Source organism: Hypanus sabinus, chromosome 13 (assembly GCF_030144855.1).
Source record: "Hypanus sabinus isolate sHypSab1 chromosome 13, sHypSab1.hap1, whole genome shotgun sequence".
NCBI lineage: Eukaryota > Metazoa > Chordata > Chondrichthyes > Myliobatiformes > Dasyatidae > Hypanus > Hypanus sabinus.
This window is the reverse complement of record NC_082718.1, coordinates 87,960,189-87,985,426: the sequence shown is the minus strand read 5'-3', so window position 1 is coordinate 87,985,426 and position 25,238 is coordinate 87,960,189. Positions and strand designations below refer to the sequence as shown.

Sequence of the window (25,238 nt, the reverse complement as noted above, 5' to 3'; positions counted from 1 at the left end):
AAAGCCCACTTTATTTTCACTTCCATCCACCACCTTTGAATGCATCTGGCATGGTAGCATAGTGGTTAGCACAACGCATTACGGTGTAGGTAACCCGGGTTCAATTCCTGTTGCTGCCGGTAAAGAGTTTGTATGTTCTCCCCAGGATTGTGTAGGCTTCCTTTGGGTGCTCCAGTTTCTTCCCACAGTCCAAAGACCTACTGGTTGGTAGGTTAATTGGTCATTGTAAATTATATCCTATAAGTATGTTAGGCTTAAATCGGGGTTTGCTGGGTGGTGTGGCTTGAAGGGTTGGATGGGCCTATTCCATACTGTATCCCTTCCTGTTTCTGACTTTTTTTGAAAAAAAACACATTTATTCTTCTAGCCTTCTCTTACCCAGCACTGAAGAAGATAGCACCAGGAAACAATGTGACCAAAGGTGACAAAATCCTTCAGGCACTTCTTCTTCTTTCAAGTATGATTCTGCTACTATTAGAACCCGCGATTTACATTTTGATGGCGTGTTTTCAGGCCGATTGAGAGATCTGGCACTTTGCTTTCTTCAAGGGAGTCTGGTGAGGTCTCGAGTGGAGTGTGCAGCCTGGAGCTGGGGTGCAAGGCCACGATCAACTCAGTTTCTCACCAATCTCGCTGATTAAATTATCGAGCGAGGGCGAAAGCGGAAGGCGAACGGGTATTTAGTGCTGCCTGCCTGCATTTGAGCAATCTCTCTCTCTCCTTCTCGCTGATTGCTGCCAGAGACTTGGGTCTTGAGCAAGGTTTGATCGGTGAAGTTTGGGGATTGCTGTAGTTCATGTTATGATGTATTTCCGGTTACTATTTTGTGCAATTTTGGCAGCCTGCAGTCAATGAACGAAACAGTGCTAAATTGAACCGAACTGAACTAAATAGGACATTCCTAGACTGTTTCAATGACTTTGTAGTTTGATGTTTTATAGTTCGTGTTTATTGCTTGTTTTTTGCCATTTGCACAATTTGTTCTTTCTTTGCATGTTGGGTGTTGCGAGTGGGTTCCATGGTGTTCCTTTGTTTCATGGCCTTCTGAAGAAGGATGAATCTGAAGAAGGGTTGTATACAGCATACACACTTCGATAATAAATGTGCTTACGTTTTCAAGCTTCTCGATTAGGACCCTTTGAGGGCAACAGGCACTCACATTCAATTGACTGCTCTCCCGCGGCTTCTCCAGCCGCATTCTGTGCGCCACACTCTCCCCCGTGAGGAGGTACCTGGTGTCCCTATCCCAGTCACAGCCACAACTCCAGGATTCTCTCTCCACCACTTGCAAAGGACCTGTCTGACTGATACTTTATCTTCTGCTGGATCCACGCTTTCAGTGGCCGGGTCCTGATGAAGGGTCTCGGCCTGAAACATCCATGGATGCTGCTTGGCCTCCTGAGTTCCTCCAGCATCTTGTGTGTGTTTGAATCTTGACAGCTCCTCCCAAACTCATAGCTTCTTCAACTAAGAGCAAGGACATCAGGTCCATGGGAACACCAGGATGAAAAATGAATACTTCATTTGCCAATGACACCCACATTTGAGAAGTGTAATGAAAAATGTCGGCAACAAGCAAATTTAAAGTGACTAGAGAGCAGAGTGAAACTCCATGGTGTCACTTTCTTATTTTAACTGATGTAAGATTACTTTATGATAACCTCATAGGCGACTGTAGTTTTAAAGCAGGATGAGTCACTAGCAAGTGCATTTTCCATCAAAGTGCCAGTACGTACAGCATAACGATCTGAGCAGGACTCACACCACCAAGTTCAAGAACAGTTACTACCCCTCAGTCATCAGGCTCTTGAACAAAAGGTGATAACCACACTAACTTCCCACAACCAATGATCTCACTTTAAGGACTTTTTGTCTCATTATCTCACCTCATTATTTATCGCTATTTATTTATATTTGCATTTGCACAGTTTGTTGTCTTCTGCACTCTGGTTGATACTTCATTGATCCTGTTATAGTTAGTATTCTATAGATTTGCAGAGTATGCCCGCAGGAAAATGAATCTCATAGGGTTGTATATGGTGACATATATGTACTTTGATAATAGAATTTACTTTGAACTTTGATCATACATCAATTGTCATCATCTATCAGACTTCTCCCAATAAGTAATCCCACAGTAAACTATACACAATTCTGAAACAGAGGAGAAAATCTCGCTTCTTGTTCTAATCCGCTGCTCATTAGAAAACACTGTAATATCTACTATATCTATAGCCTTCATATCATTGTATCAAGAAATAGTGCAGATGCTGGAAATCCAGAGTAACACGCACAAAATGCTGAAGGAACTCAGCAGATCAGGCAACATCTATGGAAAGGAACGAACAGTTGAAGTTTCAGGCTGAGACCCTTCATTAGGACTGGAAAGAAAGGGGGAGAAGCAGAATGAGAAGGTGGGGGAGGGGAGAAGTTTAAGTTGGAAGTTTAAGGCGAAGCTTGGTGTGGAGGAAGACACTTGGGTGGGGGATGGGGGGAATGAAGTGAAAAGCTGCGAGATGAAGGGTGGAAAAGGTAACAGAACTGAAAAAGAAGGAATCTGACAGGAGAGTGGACTGTGGGAGAAAGGGAAGGAGAAGTGTTACCAGAGGACATGTAGGCAGGTGAGGAAAAGAGAAGAGGTAAGAGGGGAACCAGAGTGGGGCCAAAAATATTCATATTTCTGAATACCTTTCCTAATTCTGCCTCTAAACTTGTATGTTAACATGGTACCCTGCCTCAATGACTACCGTCCAGTAGCACTTACATCCACTGAGATGAAGTGCTTTGAGAGGTTTCTGATGAAGTATATCGACTCCTGTCTGAGGAGCAACTTGGATCTGCACTATTTTGCATTCAGTCACCACAGGTCAACAGCAGATGCCATTTCATTGGCTTGTCACTCAACCCTGGAGCGTCTGGACAGTGACGATGCATACAGCAGGATGCCCTTTATTGACTCCAGCTTGGCATTCGGTACTAACATCCTCTGAAAACTAGTCAGTAAGCTCCAAGGCCTTGGCCTCAATGTCCCCTTGTGGATTAGATCCTCAATCTCCTCACTTGCAGACCCTAGTCAGATTCGATTGCCAACAACATCTCCGCAATTTCCATCGGCACAGGATCACCACGAGGCTGTGTGCTTAGCCCCTGTTCTACTCACTTTATACTTATGACTGTGCAGCTAAGCACAACTCCAAAGCCATATTGAAGTTTACTGACGGCACCACTGTCACTGGCCAAGTGGAAGTTGATGATGAATCAGCATTGAAAATCTAGCTGAGTAGTGCCACAACCTCTCACTCAGTGTCAGCAAGACCAAAGAGCTTATTCTTAACTTCAGGAGCATGAAATCATGGGTCCATAAGACAATCCTCATCTGGAGATCGGAGGTGGAGAGGTTTTGCAACTTTAAATTCCTCGGTGTTAGTGTTTTGGAGGATTTGTCCAACACATTACAAAGAAGGCGCAGTAGCACCTCTACTGTTTGTGAAGATTCAGCATGTCATTTAAAACTTTGACAAACTTCTGTGAATGTGTGGTGGAGACTTACTGACTGGTTTCATCATGGCCTGGTATGGAAACACCAGTGCCCTTCAATGGAAAACCCTACTAAAAGTAATGAATACAGACCAGTCCATCATGGATAAAGCCCTCCCCACCACTGAACACATCTGCACGGAGCGCTGTCACAGGAAAGCAGCAGCCATCATCAAAGAACCCCACCACCCAGGGCTTGCTCTCTTCTCACTCCTGCTATCAGGCAGGAGGTACAGGAAGCTCAGGAATCACACCACCAGGTTCAGGTTCAGGAACCCTTCAACCATCAGGCTCTTGAACCAGAAGTGATAACTTCACTCACCCCAACACTGAGTGCCTCTCACACCCTATAGACTCACTTTCAACGACTCTCCAGTTCATGTCTTCGATATTTAGTGTTCATTTATTTTTTTTCCTTTTGTAATTGCACAGTTTTGCACATTGGTCCATCTTGTGTGTGGCTTTTCATTGATTCTATTGTTCTGCTGTGAATGCCCACAGGAGACTGAATCTCAGGGTTGTATATGGTGACAACTATTCCTTTGATAATAAATTCACTTTGAACTTTGTTGTGGAGAGAACAGCCTCACCGTAAATACCTGAAACCCTTCTCCTTGGCGGAATTCTAGTCAATCTTCTTTAAATATTTTCTGTAGAGTGGTATTTCTGTTATCTTCCAGTAAGGAGGCAGGTTCCATGTCTAGGAAAAGAACTTTATGTGCCATGAATGGGCCTTTGATATGTGCATTCAGTCCCTATTGCAACATGCTGGTTGATATCTATATGCTCCATACTCATTCTGTCCTTGTTTCATATCTTCTACCTTCGCTCCCACAATAATAGGCATTCATGACGCAGATGGTGGAAAATATTTCTGTTAATTAAACACGATTATAATACGCCCACTCTTAAAAGCGCTGATGTATTTTACACCAACCAAGATTGTTGGCATGATTTTCAATGCAAAAATAAATTCACACGTATTCTGTAAATTTAACCTTCTAGTGGGGTGTGTTTCTCAGAAAACTGGTATGCACTCCATCTTTTAAAGTTATATATATCTGCAATCTACTTCCGGTAAGCCCAAAGACCGACAGCAACTGCTGTTTGTATGCGGATTTGCTTACATAGACGCACGCAGAAATTCAGTTCATGAAATTCAGTTTATTGATGATGCCAACAGAAACCCTGTCTCTAAATCCAGATACTTGTGTTGCTTGGTGTTTTCTTGCTTTTACTTGACATATGTGACCAGCAGATTTCCCAGACAATAACTTCTCCAGCTCTCCACTGTTATGAACCTCTGGCACGGAGATTAATGTTTCAATAAAGAAATACTGCGACACGTCTCTGTCCAGTATGAGATCTGAGCAGGCACAGCGTCTGACATTACATCCTTGCCGGAAGTAAGTGTTTACCAGTCCTTTCTCTCCAACAGAACACATGAGAGCAATTATAGGTACCTGATAGTAAACAGGGGTTCCCTGGGTAGATTACTTCTGAAGAATGTTATATTTTGCTTGTTTGCCTTCTTTTAATAATGCAGACTAATTATTAAATAATAATTGAATGTAAAGTGTCTCTAAGGGTTATTATAGAAAATTATAATATCTGACTCTTATATTCTCCATTTGGCAATTACTGGCTGGTAGGAATGATCACAATTAGTTCAACATAAACCAATCTAATCGAGCAGAATATACTAGGATGGCAAAAAATTATTCAGCGGCAATCATCTTTATTATGCTGTAAAAGCTGCCGTATCTCTGCACATGACAGCTGTCGTAGCATGCCAAGATAATTACAATCAAGGAGCAAAGTCCATGGGAGGGGACTGCAGGTTGACAGCCACAGCAGTTATCTCCCTGGAGTTTGCAGATGACACGAAGGTCGGTGGTTCTGTGGGTAATGTTGAAGGTTGTCCTAGATTACAATGGGACATTGTTTGGACGCAGAGCTGGGCAGAGAAGCGACAAGTGGAGTTCAACTTGGAAAAGTGAAAAGTAATTCACTTTGGAAGGTCAAAATGGACAGAGGAGTTGGGGTTAGTGCTTGGGTTCTAAGTGGCGTGGAGCAACAGAGGGATCTTGAGGTTCACGTCAGTAGATCCCTCAAAATTACTGCATGGCTTGACTGGATTGTTAAAAAGGTGGATGGTGTGTTGATCTTCATTCGTCCATAAGACCATTAGGCCATAAGACATGGGAACAGAATTAGGCCATCTGGCCAATCAAGTCTACTCCACCATTCAAATATGGCTGACCCTTTTTTTCCCTCCTCCTCAACCCCATTTCTCAGCCTTCTGCCATAACCTTTGATGCCATGTCCAGTCAAGAATCTATCAAGTTCTGCCTTAAGTACACTCAACGACCTGGCCTCTACAGCTGTGTGTGGCAACAAAGTTCGCAAGTTCACCACCCTTTAGCTAAAGAAATTTCTCTGCATCTCTCTTTTGAAAAGCCCCTTTATCCTGCGGCTGTGCCCACTTGTCCTAGACTCTCCTACCATAGGAAACATCCTTTTCACATCTAGTCTGTCTAGGCCTTTCAACATTCAAAAGGTTTCAATGAGATCTACCTCATCCTTCTGAATTCCAGTGAGTACAGACCCAGAGCCATCAAAAGTTACTTGTATGATAACCCTTTATTTCCTGGAATCATCTTTGTGTACCTCCTCTGCACCCTCTTCAATGCTAGTACATCTTTTCTAAGATGAGGGGACCAAAACTGTTCACAGTACTCAAGGTGAGGCCTCACCAGTGCATCACATCCCTGCTCTTGTATGCTAGACCTCTTGAAATGAATGCTAACATGGCAATTGCCTTCCTCACCACCGACTCAACCCGCAACTGTCTTGTAAACACTGCCCATAAGAAGGTAAAAGCAAACTACTTCTGCAGAAAAATTTGCCAAGAACAATCATGGTCATGGAAAGACCACGATCGCCCCCGTCGTACGACAGGGCACAAAATGAATAAATGAAGGAAAGAGAGATACAGTTTTTCAGATTCTATATGGCATTCTGTATACTAACTTGCGACTGCAAATGCTGGAATCTGGAGCAACGAATAATTGGTTGGATGTAACATCTGAGGGAGGAAGGAATCGTTGAAGCTTTGGGTCAAAATCCTCCATCAGAACTGTGTTGAGAGGCTACACAGCCAGCATGGAAAGAAACTGGGGAGAAAGGATTCTAAGGCATTTGGTGGACTGAGGAAGGGTGTAATGTACTTTTGGTTGTTGGGAGGTCTATCAGCCTGACTGACACAGGAGATCACTGTTCTTGGAGAAGTGTTTTAGGACAAACTATCTGTCGCCGCTTTATCGATGACTTTCATTGACTTGTAGGGTGAGGGAGAGGGGGTGCTCACTGATGACTGCAAAATGCTCAACTTCTATTTGTTTAGAAACAGGAAGCAGCTTGTGACTGTAGGCAACAATGCTTGGACAGCATTCAAACATGGGCTGGGAAGTGGCACCAATTATTCATGTTACAAAGGGCCTGATGATCTCCAACAAGACAAGGGAGTGACTACATACTCTTGATGTTCAGTTGCACTGTCCTCACTGGGACACCCATCATGAGCATCCTTGGGAGGAGTGGATGGCTACTGGAGGTAGAAACGTAACTGAATCAGCCACATAAATACCTGGTCAGGTGCTGGGTTCACCAGCACCTTATCAGGAGCAAATTGTCATTGAGTGACAAATGCTCAACTTGCCAGTACTGGCAACTGGATTTGAATAAGAAACAAGCCTGTGGACTGAACTGAGCCTTAAGATTGGGAAATTCCTTCACAGATGGATAGATAGATAATATTATGAATAGCAACATTTTTAAAAGCATTGAATAGAGGGAAAAATAACAACCTCAGATCACTTATTGCTCCGGTAGTATACATTCAGTGTCGTGGAACAAAGCAAGGATTGTCTGGGAAAGGATAGCACAATTGCTGATGAATTGCTGTGTTGGAATTCTGATAGCAGAGATGGAATAATGAACATCTGATTGTGGGATCAGAAGTGTGGAGCAAGCTTAAAATGACATTTATGTTCACTCCTCTGGCATGTTCAGAATGCCAGCAAATGCCCCAAGTCTGTCCCATTTGCCACCACACTCGCCACCATTCTCTATGTACACTCAGTGGCTGCTGTATTAGGTACACCTGCTCTTTAATGCAAGTATGTAATCAGCCAATCATGTGCCTGCACTCAGTGGATAAAAGCATGCCGACATGACCAAGAGATTCAGTAGTTGTTCAGACCAAAATATTAGAATGGAGAAGAAATGTGTTCTAAGTGACTTCGACTGTGGAATAATTGTTGGTACAAACAGTCATGGGAGTGGGTTTGAGTATCTCAGAAACTGCTGATCTCCTGGGATTTTCACGCACAACAGTCTCTAGAGCAGGGGTTCCTAACCTTTTTTATGCCTTAGCTCCCTACCATTAACGGAGGGGTCTGTAAACCCCAGGTTGGGAATCCCTACTGAGTTTACAGAGAAAAACAAAAAAAAACATGCAGTTGAGGCAGTTCGGTGTGTGAAAACACCTTGTTAAAGAGAGAGGTAGAGAGAATGGCGAGACTGGTTCAAGCTGACAGTAACTCAGATAACCAATCATTACAGTAGTGGTGTGCAGAAGAGCATCTCTGAATGCACGACACATTAAACCTTGAAGTGGTTGGGCTATAGCAGCAGAAGACCAAAACATACAATCAGTGCCTACTTTATGAGGTACAGACCTAATAAAATAAAATAACCACTGAGTGTATGTTTACATTTTTGAAGCTCCCTTTTATTACCTCAGAATCCCCCAAGCTGCTTCATGCCATGAGGGACTTTTAGAAGTCCATTTAGTATTACGGTAGGAAATGCATTAAAATATACGTTTGAAGAAAGTTTGCACAACCTACAGTAATAGCAATATGGAATAACCATAAGACACAGGAGCAGAGTTAGGCCATTCAGCCCATCAAGTCTGCTACACCATTCCACTACAGTTGATTTATTACCTCTCTCAACCCCATTCTCCTGCCTTCTCCCCGTAACCTTTGACACCCTGAATAATCAAGAACCTATCAGCCTCTGCTTTAAATAAACTCAACAACCTGGCTGTTGTGTATTTAATATTTAAGTAATATTTGAGTAATCTGGTGTGTGAGTGTGTGTGTATTGTTACGTATTCAGGCAACAATAAATATATGAGTTCGGCAAGGGTTTCTTATAACAAACAACACGTTTATTAAACACCGAAAACAAACCCCCCAAAAGTAAACAAACACTACCGTAACCAGAAACAGCTGCTGAGCGGCTGTTCAAACAGTTCGTAAAGTGATATTCCAAAACAGTTCTTAAAGTGATATTGCCAAAAGTTCGATATGCTCACAGTCCATTTAAAAGGAGAGACTTTACAGGACGATTTAGGTTCTCTTTCACGTCGCTTGCTTCGATCCCCGACGTCGAAATTCCCACGAAGAATTTACGCAACAGAACGGCTTAAAGGCACTGACCTTTCCTTCTCCACTATCCTCAATCCTTTCTGGTAAACCCAGGGATTAACACGAAGATAGTCAACGAAATCCTTCCAAATAAGGATCAAACAAAGGTCGCCCCCGTTTCACCGTAGAAAGCGATTCTCCTCGATCTTTACTTCCAACCTTGAATCTTCACTCTCCTCTAATTCCCTCGAACTAACAGAATCATAAAGAACCTGTTGGCATTAACCTTTTAAACTTTAGGCATTAAATAAAAACTTCATCCTTCAACTAAACTGCGTCATCACTTCAAACACGCAGTGGCATGAAGTCAACTTGGCAAATCCAGCCACGAACTGCCCCTCCTCACAGGGTGGGGTCTACCTTTTATAACCTGTAAAAAAAACCTGTCACATGATCTCTACTGGCGGGAAAATGACGTCATTCCACCATCACAAGACCATCACCTCAAGTCCAGTACAGCCTCAACCCCAGTCACATGACAAGGGCTCCACTGTCATGTGTCACGAGTATGTAACAGTATACATGTAAACATTCTTGTTCATTTAGATAATTCATTACAATATAAATACATGAATTGCATGTAGCATCACGGTACTATGTGATACCTTCATGCCTCGCTTAAAGTAAGCATGAAGTTAGGTGCACATTTCAGACTCCCATGTCTTCCTTTGAATTAGTTTAATGTTTTGAAGATAGAAAACATACTATTGGTCTCCATAGCTGTCTGTGGCAATGGATACCACACTGTGCCACTTGCCAGTCAGCCAATTGTCTGCCAATGCTAATAGTTGAGGTTTTGGAGAGAGACGTGCACCAACTGAGCTAACTCAGAGCTGAGCTTGTCACCACCTCAGCCATGGCTGTGGTCAGCCCCTTTGTATCGCTGATGTATTAGTAAGTGGATTAAATTAATGTATAAAATCAAATGCAAGTTCCAAGCTGAATGTTGTGGCACGGCCACTAAGCAAATCTAAATGTAAAATTCATGTTGAATTTAAGTTTGAAAACCCACTGACAGCTGCTCAGTTTCTAAAAGAATTGTGATGTGCGATCTGATGTTCTCTTTCAGAGTGATGCAGCTGGCATCCTGAGCGGAGGAACCACTCTGCCCAGGCCATCGCAAGCTTATGATGCCAGCCTTGAATCCGCAGACTCACTGAACTGGGTAGGTGCTGAAGTTGTAAATCATAAAGACAGTGTAAAAATACTCTGACTGTCCCTTGTGGGAAAAAAAACCCTCCCTGCTTGATGCATTAGTTATCGCTCTGCCTGGATTGTGTTAGACAGGACTAAACACTGTTGTTCTGCATGTCACTGGGTATTTCAGGCGTGTTTCTAATCCAAATTTCCAGTGCTCGCTGTGTTTTTTAATTTCTTTTCTGCAGCTTAAATAAACAGTTAATCCTATTAGCCTTTATGTCTTTAAGCAGAAACACTGGACGCAAGGGCTTTTTAGCATCTTATCAATAACCCTAAGCATATATACTTACTAACGAGTCTGTCTGAGGCCTCCATCGGTCAGTGTCGACCGTGGATGTTGCGTCCTAGCTGTCAAGATATGCAAGCCTGGGCAATACGATATGTAGAGAAAGCTGTAGCAAGCTCCCCATCTCCATGCATCTGGTGAACTGAAAGGAACGGCAGAGACCGATACAGTTTGGCACCAGCAGTGTCACAGGAGTTGCCAGTCACCATTGAACTCAATGTAGGACTGCCTTAGGGACTCCAGTTCCAGATTTTTCCCTCGGGGTTTACTCCCAACGCCTTGCACATGCTACAAAGCAGCGGAGGTTTGAGATCAGTTTACCTTCTTCTAGATGAGCTGCCAACCGCAGTCGACTAGCCCCATCTGCCAGATGTATATCTAAATCCAGGTAGGTATACCTCCATTTGATGCCATTTAACTGATTCTTTCCAGTTTCCTGAAATATTGTTCATGTGGCTGACTGACATAAGACTTTTAAAAGCCAAAAATCCCTTCTGTTATAAATATTAAAAAGTATTATTATTGTTTGTGACCATTTTTTGAAAAATAATTTTCTTGCCCAATTAGCCCAGAATTTTGCATTGGTTTGCAAACAACCTTTTGCTTCCCAAAAGGACTAAGCAGAGACTAAAACACAGTTCAACAGTTTATTGACCTAATGGTACTTAGCAATTGAATCAGCTTTGGAGAACTTTTGCTGTTTCATAATGAAGATTTGTAATCTGGTGATTTTCCAAAGCTGTCATGTGGAATATGGTTCTTACAATTGATGGTTTGTTAATTGTGGAGTCTTTCAATGTCACAGAATCCTAAGACCCAATTATGTATGTATAGGACTAGGTTATACATGTCTAGCAGTGACTGGGTTATTTCATGATATTGGAAGACAGCTGATGCAAATGACTTCTTTCAATTCTCATCATTAGAATGCTTTATGGGCAGCAGAAATAAAATAGATCGGTGTTAATACAGAGAGCTTCCCGGCAAAGTTAATGCTGTGGTTAAAACCATTACTTTATAAATCACAAGCCAATTAAGTAAAGTGGGTCCCTAACTGAAATCACCAAGGGAGCAACTAGAGAGAACAGTCAGACTGAGAGCTGGAATTTGTAATTATCTAGAGATACAGCGTGGTAACAGGTCCTTCCAACCCAACGGATCTGTGCCACCTGATCATACACAAATTAACTGAGTAAGCTGAATGACCGTGTGAGGAAACCGGAGCACCCAAAGGAAAGCCCTGTACAAACTCCTTACAGAAAGTAACGGGAGGCTGGCGCTGTAATAGCAAGATGCTAACCGCAATGCTGCCATGTCACGAATATGGGGGCGGCACGGTAGCATAGTGGCTAGCACAGTGCCTCCCAGTAAAGGTGACCGGGGTTCAATTCCTGCTGCTGCCTGTAAGGAGTTGGTACATCCTCCTCATGACCGTGTGGGTTTCCTCGGGGTGCTCTGGTTTCCTCCCAAAGTCGAAAGGCATGCTGGTCGGTAGGTTAATTGGTCATTGTCAATTGTCCCGTGATTCAACTAGTGTTAAATCAGGGGTTGCTAGGCAGCATGGCAATTGATGGATGGATGTTAATTTAAAGCAATTAACAGCATATACCTTTGCAAATATAAAAGGTGTTATAGGAACTTATATTGTTGTTAAGTGATGAAACAAGCTGTTGTGGCTTTAGATTCTAAGTATTTGAATATGTATTTAATTGGATAGGTTTGATCTTGAACCAGAGGCACAATAAGTATGGTGGTGCACAATAAGAAATTGTACAGCTTTGTGTAAATGATCCAGTGTGATAGATGCAGTACATGAGAGAGCTGAGGGAAAGATGAGAGAGTCCAAATGGATGACAGAACACTCCTTGAAACAAAGATGCATTGACTGTCAGTATTTCCGATCAATGACAACCTCTATTTCTGTGAGGCACATTTTTTGTGGCAGGAATTATAGAGTTAAAGAGTGGATGTTTTGTCCTATTCAAGGTCAAATGACAGTTTGCAAAAACACAATTCAAGGAGAAGACATGAGTTAATTGAGTGTTTGGAACACAATTGTTTTTGCATAGAGAGCCATTGAACGGTGGGTGTGTGTGTGTGTGTGTGTGTATTTACTGCTTTGAGATATGCTACCTATATACTATGAAGGCACACACTCAGCGATTCAAGAACAATTTCTGAATGGACATTAAACCCGTGAACACTACCTCACTACTTTCTTTAAAAATTCTGTTTTTTCACTTATTTCAACTTGACCATTTAATATACATATACTTTATATAATTGCTGTAACTCAGTTTTTTCTATATTTATGATGTATTACATTGTACTGCTGGTGCAAAGTTAACAAATTTCAAATTTCGGTAATATTAAACCTGATTCTGATTCCGATTAATTTTCTTGCACATTTACAGGAAACTAAAGAAATACAATACAATTTGTGAATAAACTCTACATGAACAAGGACTGGCAAACAACCAAGATGTAAATACAAAAACAAATAATAAACAAATAAATAAATAATACTGAGAACAGGAGTTAAAGAATTCCATAGGTTGTGGAATCAATTCGAAGTTGAGTTGAGTAAAGTTATCTATTCTGGTTCAAGAGACTGATAGTTGAAGGGTGCTGTGCTTGAATCTGGTAGGGTGGGCCCCAGTGGCAGCAGCAAGAAGAGAGTGCGGCCAAGATGTTGTGGGGGGTGGGGGTGTTATTATGTGTGTACACAATAAAGAACTTCAATTCCCAGTGTGCAATGCGGGCGGTTCACCCCCGAACTGGAAGTGACATCTGTGAGCTGGTTGCACGCGCTCAGGTCGAGCTGACACCGTGACTGGAGCGTTCTGTAAATAAATACATGTCAGAATTTTACCACACTGTCTGTCTTTTTTAAGAACAAACATAACAGAGGGAGTCCTTGATGATGGATGCTGCTTTCTTGAGGCAGCGCTCCTTGTAGATACGCACAGGGGTGGGGAGGGTGTTACCTATGATGGCAGTGATCCATAGCAGCAGGAGAAAGTCTCAGTAACAACAAAACCAATGCCACCTTGTACCCATATTGTTTCCAAGCTCTGTACAAGCAGTTGAAAACCGTGATTGCTCAGCCAAAAAGAAAATTGAATTGGAAATTGGATTACTGAGGAAGAAGGGTTGAAGAAGACGTGAGAAAGTGGACGGGGTTAGGAAGGATAAGAACATGGCCAATGTATTTGCTGGGGTCGACTGCTTCAGACTTGCAATGGAATTAAACACAGAAACCAGGTAGCTGTGTAGCACTAATCCCCATTGTTGCTGGAAACTACAGGAGTGAAATATGTCAAACAATAAACCTATTCAGTAGGTCTAATATGTCAACTTTATGAGTCCAATTTTAGCTTTCTATATGGTGCATAAGATGTTGTAAATGCTGGTGCTTTTATAACTACTGACTGTAATATTCCCTGCGATATATCACAGCTGTCAGTATAAATTTATTGGCTGTTTCAATTATAGACAGCGCCTACATGTTATACAGCTTAACCGCTGGAGGCAGTTTTCATGCCTCCTCAGCTTACTTCTCAGTGCAAGGTGGACATACTTTGATGGAGAGCGCTTGGTAAACATGCTCCCTACATATGCCATTCACTCTCTCTCTCTCTCTCTCTCTCTCTCTCTCTCTCTCTCTCACACACACACACACACACACACACACATGCACGTCATTGTGCTGAGTGTACGCACTTCAGTGTCTTCCTCGTCATATTCTCAATGGGCCCTAAGCTGAGCTGATGCGCTCGTGTTGGCTCTATGATGCCCTTCCCGCCATACCCGGTGGAACATCCACTTCTTTAGTAATGGTGATGTGTAAATGTGTATATCTTGCTTGTATACTGTTCTGTACTTAAGGTAGAAAACTTCCATTTGTTTTGTAATATGAGTGTAACTACATTGCGGGGTGCATCAATTTCCAAATCAAGGGTAGCCTTAAGTTAACTTTGTGGGTAATTAAAGATGGGATGTCCTGGTGCCTAATAAATGGAACTCATCGCTCTCATTGGGAGAGAAAGACCAGGGCTGCTGGGAGTTAATACTGGACAATAATGGGGCTATTATTGTGTTTTCTGGTAGATATCTTTTTGTAAATATTGGCTCCAGCCATTTTTTCCTTCTGTCATAACCCACGTACCTAACACCTACTGATGATACACAGACATTTTTTTAAACTGGGGTCTGGGCGCTGCAGTCAATAAGTGGGATGATCCAAGTTCTCTATACGTAAACTGTAAGGTCACTCACTGCAGGAACAGTTGGATCTTTACTCTGTTAGAGATCTCGAGCTTACTGAGAACTCCTGCTGATCTCTCCCAGGTTGAGGACGTCACTCCTCTCACCATGCTGGAAGAGGTCACCACCGTGGAGAGCAGGCAAGACATGGCTGTGACTCTGGTGAAGCTGTTCCTTGGCCAGGGCCTCGTGGTACCATTCCTTGACTACCTCAACATGAGAGAAGTGTACAAGACAAGTGAGTATTGGATTCAAAAGTACATTTTGAATTGTGGAGAGAGCAAATTCTGTAACATACAGGAGGATTTTCTGGATTGCTTAATTGTTGGCAAATCTGTAACCACGTAATATCTATCTATCTGCTTGTCCATTTATTTATTGTTTGTTTGTTTATTTATTATTCATTTATTTACTGAGCAAGAAAGATACAGCACAGAACAAGCCAGTCCGGACCTTCAAACCATGCTGCCCAGCAATTCCCCGATATAATTCTCGCCTGGTCATGGGACATTTTATAACGACCTCTCAACCGGTACGTCTTTTGGACTGTGGGTGGAAACCGGAGCACCCAGAGGGAACCCACGCAGTCACGGGGAGAACGAATGAACTCCTTCCCGGCAGCGGTGGGAATTGAACCCACGTCGCCTGTACCGCAAAGCATTGTGTTAGCCACTACGCTACCGTGCCACTTGATGGTATTTATCTACACCGGGGTGTCCCAACCTGGGGTCCATGACATAAAAAAAGGTCGGAACCCTGGATCTACACTGCGTAGCAATAGGAGAATGTCTCATCAAAACTGTCTGTGTTTAAAATGCTCAAAGAAAGGAGCCACCCCCTGTTTAGCTACACCAATGGCGTACCAGCAATTTTGTCATTCTGTAAGATGCAATAGGTCTGGGTGAATACTTTGGAAATCATATACTGTTTGAAAGGATCATCAGAATTTTGCTAGAAAATGCTGCTTTGGGAATGTTAGTATTCTTCAAATATATTTACTTTTAGGAAGAATTATCAACCGTTTCACCCAATGTGTAATTTTAGAATCAGAAACTTGCTAGCCACGTTGTTCACTGAATGTTGATGGTACAGCTGGCAAGGCTAACATCTGTTGCTCAGCCAAAAGTGCCATAGAGTCCTGACTTAACTGCACTAGTCGAGATCGCATGAAGGCCGGAAAGGGTAAGGATGTCAGATTTCCTTTCCTGACAGACATTAGAGTACAAGACGTGCTTATACAACAGGCCACCATTATCACTGTCAGCTTTTGCTTCCAGATGAAAGTAATTGCTTGAATTTAAATTTCCCGGCATTGTGGTGGGATTCAGCATTTTGTCTCTGGATAAAAATAGTATATCACTGCATTTGCCTACAACATCTTTTCATGAGGACACTGCCACAAGATGTTTGCTCCCCATTTTGTCCGGGTCATAAAGGAAAGGGAAACCCCTCAATACCAGTCCACTTGGCATAATTAGAAACACAAAATGCTGGCAGAACTCAGCAGGCCAGACAGCATCTATGGGAGGAGGTAGTGATGATGTTTCGGGCCGAGACTCTTCATCATGTCTCCTGGCTGTACCTGTAAGAGTACTCCATCTGCAGTTTTAATGTTGCATTGGTGACTCAACTTGAAACGTTGTATTCAAATGCTTCCGGGTGCAGTTTTAAGCTGCAACGTTTACACCTCACAGAGCAGTGGTTCTGCAATGCTCAGCCACTGACCAGAAATCCACAGCTTCTGAGGATCTCATTACATTGTGCCTCTGAAAGTAGGTCCGTCTGTCCCTGAAAGTCTCCATTATGTGTATGCATTGAAGCAATTTCAGAGCATTGAGCGGCCATTAACCATTAAGTGAGTAATCTCAGAGTCCTGATCGAGAAACATACCATACAAGTGTTTTGGAGATGGTCATTGTCGAGTGTGTTTATGACATGAATGTAACTTACCACATATCGAGTTCCTGCTTCACGCTGGCATGGACTGCTTCATCTGGAACTCAGTCCTCAGTGAACTTCTGTGTTCTGGCCTTCGGCTGGAAGGCAAAACATTGATGGAGCAACTGAAAATAACTGGCTGGGGCTAGGACACAGCCCTAAGGAATGCCTGGGGCTGGACAATTAATCTTCAGCAACTACAGCCATCTTCCTCTGTGCAAGGCATGATGCCAGCCATCGGAGGTGTTCCATTTGATGCCAATTGACAGTTCTGCCAAGAGGCCACCACCACACTGGGTCAGGCCAGTCACTTCCTCTCTTCTGGAATTCATCTCCTTGCAGTGAAGCTAAGGAAGCCCCTACTGGGCCATCGTTGAATAAGTTATAGGCAAATACCTTGTGTGATAGCTTGCATCAGTAAAGAATAGACTGATTGATAGGTAGTTAGCTGGTTTGGACTTTTAAAAACAAGAGAAAATCTACAGATGCTGGAAATCCAAGTGATGCACCATCAATAACTCTCAGTGCCTCCAACTGCCTTTATACAGGGGTCTGAGGGAGGAGCCACAGGAGCAGTCAGCGGGGGGGGGGGGGGGGCGTGTCCAGACAGGTAAATGTAGTTCACCACACCAACACACACTAAATGCTGGAGGAACTCAGCAGGCCAGGCAGCATCTATGGAAAAGAGTACAGACGATGTTTCGGGCCAAGACCCTTCAGCAGGACTCGAGAAAAAGAGTTGAGGGGTAGATTTAAAAGGTGGAGGGAGGGGAGAGAGAGAAACACAAGGTAATAGGTGAAAAATGAAAAAATGAAAGTGGAGGGATGAAGTAAAGAGCTAGGAAGTTGATTGATGAAAGAGATACAGGGTTGGAGGAACCACACCTTATATTTCATCTGCGTAGCCTCCAACCTATCACAAACAAGAGAAAATCTGCAGATAGTGGAAATCCAAGTAACACACACAAAACGCTGGAGGAACTCAGCAGGCCAGGCAGCATCTAGGGGAAAAAGTAAACAGTGGACGTTTCAGGCTGAAAACCTTTGGCAGGACTGGAGAAAAAACGCTGAGGAGTAGATTTGAAAGGTAGGGGGAGGGGAGAGAGAAACGCCTTTCAAATCTACTCCTCAGCTTTTCCTCCAGTCCTGCCAAAGGGCTTCCGCCCGAAACGTCGACTGTGCTTTTATTCCAAAGATGCTGTCTGGCCTGCTGAGTTCCTCCAGCACTTTGTGTCTGTTGCTCCAACCTATCATGTTTTGCTTCTCACCTTTTGAATCTACTCCTCAGCTTTCTTCTCCAATCCTACGGAAGGGTCTCGGCCCAAAACTTTGCTTACTCTTTTCTATAGATGCTGCCTTGTGTGTGTGTGCGTGTGTGTGTGTGTGTGTGTGTGTTGCTAGGATTGGATTTCTCTTGTTTTTTTGGGAAGAGGGCGTACTGGGTCAGTTTTTGGATAGAAGTTCAGTTAGTTCTGGGGTGCAAGTCTTAAGCACTGGGACAGCAGCTGTAGTTTAATTCCTCTCTATTTTTAGGAGGACTGCTGCTGCTTCTGGTGTGCTCTTTTGCACACCTCAATACCTTATTGCTGATCTTCTATCTAGATAGAATTCAGAGATATGTTGGGACATGAGGTTAAAGACTGTGGTAGAGTGTAGCCCATTGCTGCTCTCAATCCACTCCACCGCATACAGAATGGGTGATCAGAACTATGAGGGACTTGCTCACTGAATAGCAATATTGTTTTTGCAACACTTCTCTAATGCACTCTGCACTAGGGCCTTGAGGTGCAGACTCAAACCCATAAGTTTCTTACCCTATTTGAACTGAGGCGATAGAAAGATGTGTACATGTTTAGGGATGTTGCACAGCAAATTGTGCACCAATTATTTTTAAAGTGTGCAGATTTGGTTGAATACAACTGAGATCAAATTGACTTCACTTATCAGGAGGCTTGGCCCAGACAATGGCTGCAATGAGTTTATGAATGTATTGAGACACAGTAAATAAATATCGAAAGAGGTGGAGGTTTATATACAATCACACAATGTACACAGGGAGTCTCAAGATTCCTGGTGCAAAACTTGAGTGTGAAATGATGACAATGTTGAGAAGCCAATACATGAACCTGCTTGGTAAAAGAAAACACACACAAATGGATCCAGCGAAAGCAGCATACTCCTTGCCTAAAGATACTTCACAGAGTGAAGCAGCAATGCCTCTTCCAGGTATCAGAGCTGTAGACTACATGTCACAGTTCAGTTCATCCATGGTGCAATTTAATATCAGAGAACGTATGCAGAATGCAACCTGCAATCCTTACTCTTCACAGAAAAAACCCAAAGAATGAATGACAGAAGACCTGAGAACCCCAAAACTCACCCTCCCCCCTCCAACGCACAAGCATCAGCCCTCCCCACCTCCTTCCCCCAATTTGCTCCAGCAAAAATCAATCCACTCCACCCACCATGCAAGCAATAGCAAAGCCCACTCCCCCCCCCCCCCAGAGATCTAGAGTCCCTCAAAATCTGCTGTCCATCCCAACACTTGGACATCTCTCTCTGAAAATCCAGGCTTTCTATGGGGTGATAATTGGTGGTGATAGCTCATCTATTGCTTTATACCAGCAGTGGCTTCTAAGCACAATGTGAATATTGAAACAGGATACCCCATCAAAGAGAAATTAACCTCTCACTGTGGACTTCGTTTTGACATTCAGCCTCGGTTTATACTCATATAATTAGCACTGGTCTTAAGCATAAGCTACCTTATGCTAATGCTGAGCTTGTGGGAGAATACACTGACGTATTGAATTCAATTGAATTGACTATTTCTTAATCCTTCACATACACGAGGAGTGAAAATCTTTACATCTCTGGCTGAGTGTACGTAGATCTAGATCTCTGTAGATTTAGAGGCTAGTTAATTGCAATAGGGTTTGAAGCACAGCACTCATTGCTATCAATGCAAAAATACTGTGCATGTTGGAAATCTAAAATAAAAAAAATTGCTGGAATCTTCAGCATGAATTAATTGTCGGGGGGGGGGGGGGGAGGCTAATTTTAACTGCACAGTTGCACCCTGTCCAGCTGAGTCTTTTCAGTATTTTTATTTTTCCGATTACATTTCCAATGCTCTTAGTTATCTTTGCCTGAAGGAAATGAACTGTTGCACACAATTTGCAGGTGAATTTATTCGCAGTGATTTCAGGATAGGGAGGACCATTAAAACTTGTTCAGTATTTTGAATAATGGAATACTCACATGACATTAAAACAACCATAATAGTTTCCAAGGAAGAAATTAGCTTGAAGTACTTCCTCCATTAATCGTTTCCTTTGTGTTTTGCCAAACAAAATTGTTGAGTGTTTTATCTCATAATTCTTAGAGGAAACTTATTTCATGTGTGATTACTTAATAGATTTTCCAGAACATTAAGAGATTAATTCACAGCCACTGCAGAGAGCACATTATCATCATTTACTTGGTCTCAGTATTTGTGTCTCACAATCTTAGAAAGGAGCATTTCATTCTAGAAACATTTCTGTTGTCCATGCTAATTTAGGTAAAGCTGCATAACATCATCTAGGTGCTGTACAATAATTTCCACTGGCTTTAATTCTCAAAATCTTTGACAATTTTCTGCCTGAAAGGAGCTCAAACTACGTTTTTTCATGAGTGGTGGGCTCTCACTCTCAGTCTCACTCAGCGGCCTGGTGTTCGAGATCACCAGGTGCGGCCTGAAAGATGGGGTGCGTACGCAATTCCTCGCTGTTGTTGCTGACTGAAACATCTTGGGAGAATGAAACATTGAGAAAGCAGGCGGTGCACACCACTATTTAAAGAAAGCCCCTGCACTCGAGCAATCTCTCTCTCTCTCTCTCTCTCTCTCTCTTCCCCCTTTCTCTTTTTCTCTCTCTCTCTCTCTTCCCCCTTTCTCTTTTTCTCTCTCTCTCTCTCCCTCTCTTTTCCCCTTGCCCTCTCTCTCACTCTCTGTCTCTCTCTCTCTCTCTCTCTCTCTCTCTCTCTCTCTCTCTCTCAATAGTGAGTGAGAGTCTGTTGGTCCTCGAGTCAGGGAACTCCAACAAGCGACGTGGCAGGTTGTAACAGTGAGCTGTTGGTCTCCCCTCTCGCTGTGAGAGGGAGAGCCTGTCTGAGATATTGAAGTGGACGTTCGTTTTTGATGGCCTCTAGGTCATGGTCTCTGCAGGCTTTTCTATTCTTGCATGGTGGGTGGTGGTGTTTTAGCTTGAGCAAATGAGGGGAGGAGGTGGTGGAGGGTTGACAGTTTTGCTGCTACCTGTGTGTGGGAGGGGAGAAGGGAGCTCTGGTAGTCTAATGTTTTTTGTCATTCATTCTTTGGATTTTTTTCTGTTTCATGGATGTTTGTGAAGAGTAAGAGCTTCAGGCTGTATACATTCTCTGATATTAAACTGAGCTGTTGAACCATTGAACATTCTCCCTGTGACCATGTGGGTTTCCTCCGGGTGCACCGTTTTCTCCCCACAGTCCAAAAACAGACCGGTTCGTAGGTTAATTGGGCATTGTAAGTTGTCCCGTGGTTAGGCCAGGGTTAACTCAAAGTTCAAAAGTTCAAAATGAAGTTTATTATCAGTGTGCATACATGTCACCACATACAACCCTGAGATTCTCTTTCTTTGCGCACGTCCTTAGCAAATCTATAGAACAGTAACTGTAACAGGATCAATGAACAACAAACTGTGCAAATGCAAATATTAAATAAAGAGTAATAAATAACAAGATAAAGAGTCCTTAAAGTGAGATCGTTGGTTGTGGTAGAATGAATGTAATTATCCCCTTGTTCAAAAGCCTGATAGTTGAGGGGTAGTAACTGTTCTTGAACCTGGTGGTGCGAGTCCTGAGGCTCTTGTACCTTCTACCTGATGACGGGAGTGAGAATAGATCATGGCCTGGGTGGTGAGGATCTTTGATGATGGCAGCCATCTACGGCAACGTTTCATGTACATGTGCTCAATGGTTGGGAGGGTTTTACTGGCGATGTACGGGGCCGAATCCACTACCTTTGGTAGGATTTTCCGCTCAAAGGCGCTGGTGTTCCCACAGCAGGCCACGACGCAGGCAGTCAGTACGCTTTCCACCACACATCTATAGAAGTTTGCCAAGGTTTTTGTCAAATCTCTGCAGACTCCTGAGGAAATCGGGAGATTGCTGGGTAACGCAACTCCAAGGGCTGGAAAGGCCTGTTCCGTCCTGAATCTCAATAAATAATAAATAGATGGATAGATAGACAGACTCTAATGGTACATTTGGCTGTAGGTTCTCCTCTGTTTACTTTTATTGGCTGATAAATCACAAATTTTAGTCATGTTTATAAAAAAAAAGTAGGTATCTTTTTTTTAAGGTCGCAACAGATGTTTTCCCTGTCTGATACAAAGCCAGTTTACAGGATTCCCTGGATGTTTTTTGATGTCAATTATGTTGCCATGCCACTGGTGTCAAATTCCTAATGGAGCTGTTTATCTCCTCTATCACCCATCATTAACATATTCATAATTGACCATTATTGCAAAATACAGCCACTTACCTTAAGACCTTCTCTCCCTCCTTCATCAGTCCAGAAGCCATGGGAGCAGGTTTTAATTTGTATAATTTAAAAGGATAATTTTTATCCTTCTCAAATGTATTTTGTCTTTAAAGTAGTTAATAAGCCTTACTGTTCATTCATCAGGTGCGGTATCGTATGACATGGTCTTTCCATGACCATGATGTTCTCGGCAAATTTTTCTACAGAGATAGCTTGCCATTGCCTTCTTCTAGACAGTGCCTTCACAAGGCAGGTAACCCCAGCCATTATCAATGCTCTTCGGAGATTATCTGCTTGGCGCCAGTGGTCGCAGTACCAGGACTTGTGATCTGCACCAGTGCTCATATGACCATCCACCACCTGCTCCCATGGCTTGGAGGTTAGTCATGACACACATTAACTACAACCTCCCAGACAACCCAAGCCACTGCAATTCACCTACTGCCAAAACAGGTCTGTGGTGGATACCTTCTCCCTGGCCCTATACTGAAGCATCTGGCCAGTAAAGACATCCACATTAGACTATTGTTTGTTGACTACAGCTCTGCCTTTAAGTCTAAAATTCCATCACCAAGCTCCAAGTCCTGGGATTTGGAGTCATTGGATCCAAGTCATTGGATCTTGCCTTCCTGACCAATAGCAAGGACAGTCAACAACGCCTCTGCAACAATTATTCTCAACACTGGTGCTCCAGCAAGCTTACATCCTCAGTCTCCTGCTCTACTCCCTATACACTGAATATCTAGGTTCTGCCCCAACTCCATTTACAAGTTTGCAGATGGTACCTCCGTAGCGGGTAGTAGCTCACAAATGACGATTACAGGAAGGAGGCAGAGGGCTGAGCGACATGGTGTCATAACGACAACATTTCTCTCAGTGTTAGCAAAAGGAAGGAGCTGGTCATTGACTTCAGGAAGGGGTGGGGGGGGGGTGTACATGGTCCTGTCTTCAGCATTGCTGAGGTTTAGAGACTGAGGGCTTTAAGTTTAGAGGAGGTCTAATCTGGTTGCACGTCAGCTCGGTATGGCAATAGCTCTACCTGTGTCTGGAAGAAACTGCAGAGAGTTGGCGATACAGCTCAGCACGTCACAAGTAGCAGCCTGCCTTCTGTGGACTTTGTCTACACTTCTCACTGCCTCAGTAAAGCACCACATGATCCACTTCTTCATTTCCTCATTTCTGATCAAAAACCATTGATCTGGAACATTATGTCTCTATCCACAGAGGCTGCCTGACCTGCATTTATTTCAGATTTACAGTATCTGCATTGATGTAGAATAGCTGCTACATCAATAATTAGGATTCAACTGGAAATTTGACACAAACCTCACATTTTTTGATGAAAGTACGGTACTCAGATTTACCTCGTTGCCTTGGAAACGCTACCTTCTCCGACATCTGCACACTGAAAACCACAGAGTCTGTAAGCATTTAATTACTTCTCAAACATCCTGAGCACAGACGGGAGAAGGAACAGGCTGCTTGCTGAATGCCTACCAGCCCACAGTGGTTTGGCCTTTCCCATGGAGATGTTGTGTGCTCGGGTGTGGGGTGAGCATCTGAGGAGAGCCATTAAAGTTCAATTTGCCCTCTGCCTCATGTGGAAAGAATAATTCTGCATTGACGCAGATGGGGATGTGGTGAAAAGTAGTAAACCAGCTCTTTATTATCCTGATTTCCTCAAAACTTGGAAGGACACAATTGCACTAACGTTCACTTTGATTGCTCATCGTTTCTCTTCTATGTGATTTGTTGCTGAAAATATGATTAAATTGTTCGCTAGCATGATTATACTTGAGGCTTGAATTTTTCAGGTTTTTTTAAGATCAGCCAGTTCAAAAAGCAGTTTAAATGGTTTGGCGCAGACTAAATTATGGGTCTGTTCCTGCGCCGTACTTTCCTAAGACTCTACGACGATGACTCAGACACTTCCAAGGCTTAACTGGGAAACTTAATAGTTGAGAGAGGGGAGCTTCCAGATGGTAACTGAAGCATTGAGCATCAAAGAGAGAAGCACGTTAAGTGAAAATGTGGTGGTGTTGGTGATTGGTAACCATCTGTCTCGAAGGACAATGGGTAATGCTGATCATCATCACAAGCCTGGACAGAGGTATGGAGATCCTGAGATGCCCAGTCATCAAGATCCCCACCAGTGTAGTCTAAAGAAAAGCTTATGAAGCAATACGTTTGGCACCAGCTTGGCTGCAAGGGCTGCCGAAAAGACGTACAATGATGCCCAGCAACCTTAGGAGCTCCACTCTGGATTTACTCCCATAGCCTTTGTCTCTACTGAGAAAATTAGCCTTCAGGATCTAACTAACTGTTGGAAGGAAATGGTGGAATTTTCACCCCGTCAGGTGTGGAGAAGAATGAGCGTTGCTGTGAAACATGAACTTGCTTTTTCCCCCGACTGCCCGGCATTTCTTGCATTTTCTTTAAGAGCTCCATCAAGGACTCGTATCAGGTCTATGTTGGCCACAGAGTAAGGTGGTTACAGCCACACTAAAGCAGAGAGAAGTAGTAACACGGGGAGTCCTCCTGAGCAGAGTGAGGAAAGTGGATCAAGTTGTTTAAAACTGATGGAAATCCCTCACTATATCTGTGTTGTGATTGTAGTCACATGAAATCTAAGGAGGGAGTCAATGTGACAAATGCTGCTTTATCAAAGCTTCTTATTGAAGAAAACCACCTTTACCTCAAAATGCAACACACACAAAACGCAGCAGGCCAGGCAGCATCTATAGGAAGAAGCACTGTTGACGTTTTGGGTCGAGACCCTTCCTCAGGACCAACTGGAAGAGAAGATAGTAAAAGATTTGAAAGTGGGAGGGGGAGGGGGAGATCCAAAATGATGGGAGGACAGGAGGGGGAGGGGTGCAACCAAGAGCTCGAAAGTTGATTGGCAAAAGGGATACAGAGCTGAAGAAGGAAGAGGATCATGGGATGGGAG

The 25,238-nt window shown here is 43.1% G+C and overlaps 1 protein-coding gene across 1 annotated transcript in view; it reads left to right on the top strand.

Moving 5' to 3' along the window:
- LOC132404080 (rasGAP-activating-like protein 1) overlaps nt 1–25,238 on the top strand; it is a 272,887-nt gene that overhangs the window by 145,555 nt on the left and 102,094 nt on the right. Inside the window, exons 10-11 of the mRNA XM_059988090.1 lie at nt 10,105–10,200; nt 14,872–15,025. Coding sequence (XP_059844073.1) covers nt 10,105–10,200; nt 14,872–15,025 — 250 coding nt within the window. The remainder of the gene's footprint in view (nt 1–10,104; nt 10,201–14,871; nt 15,026–25,238) is intronic.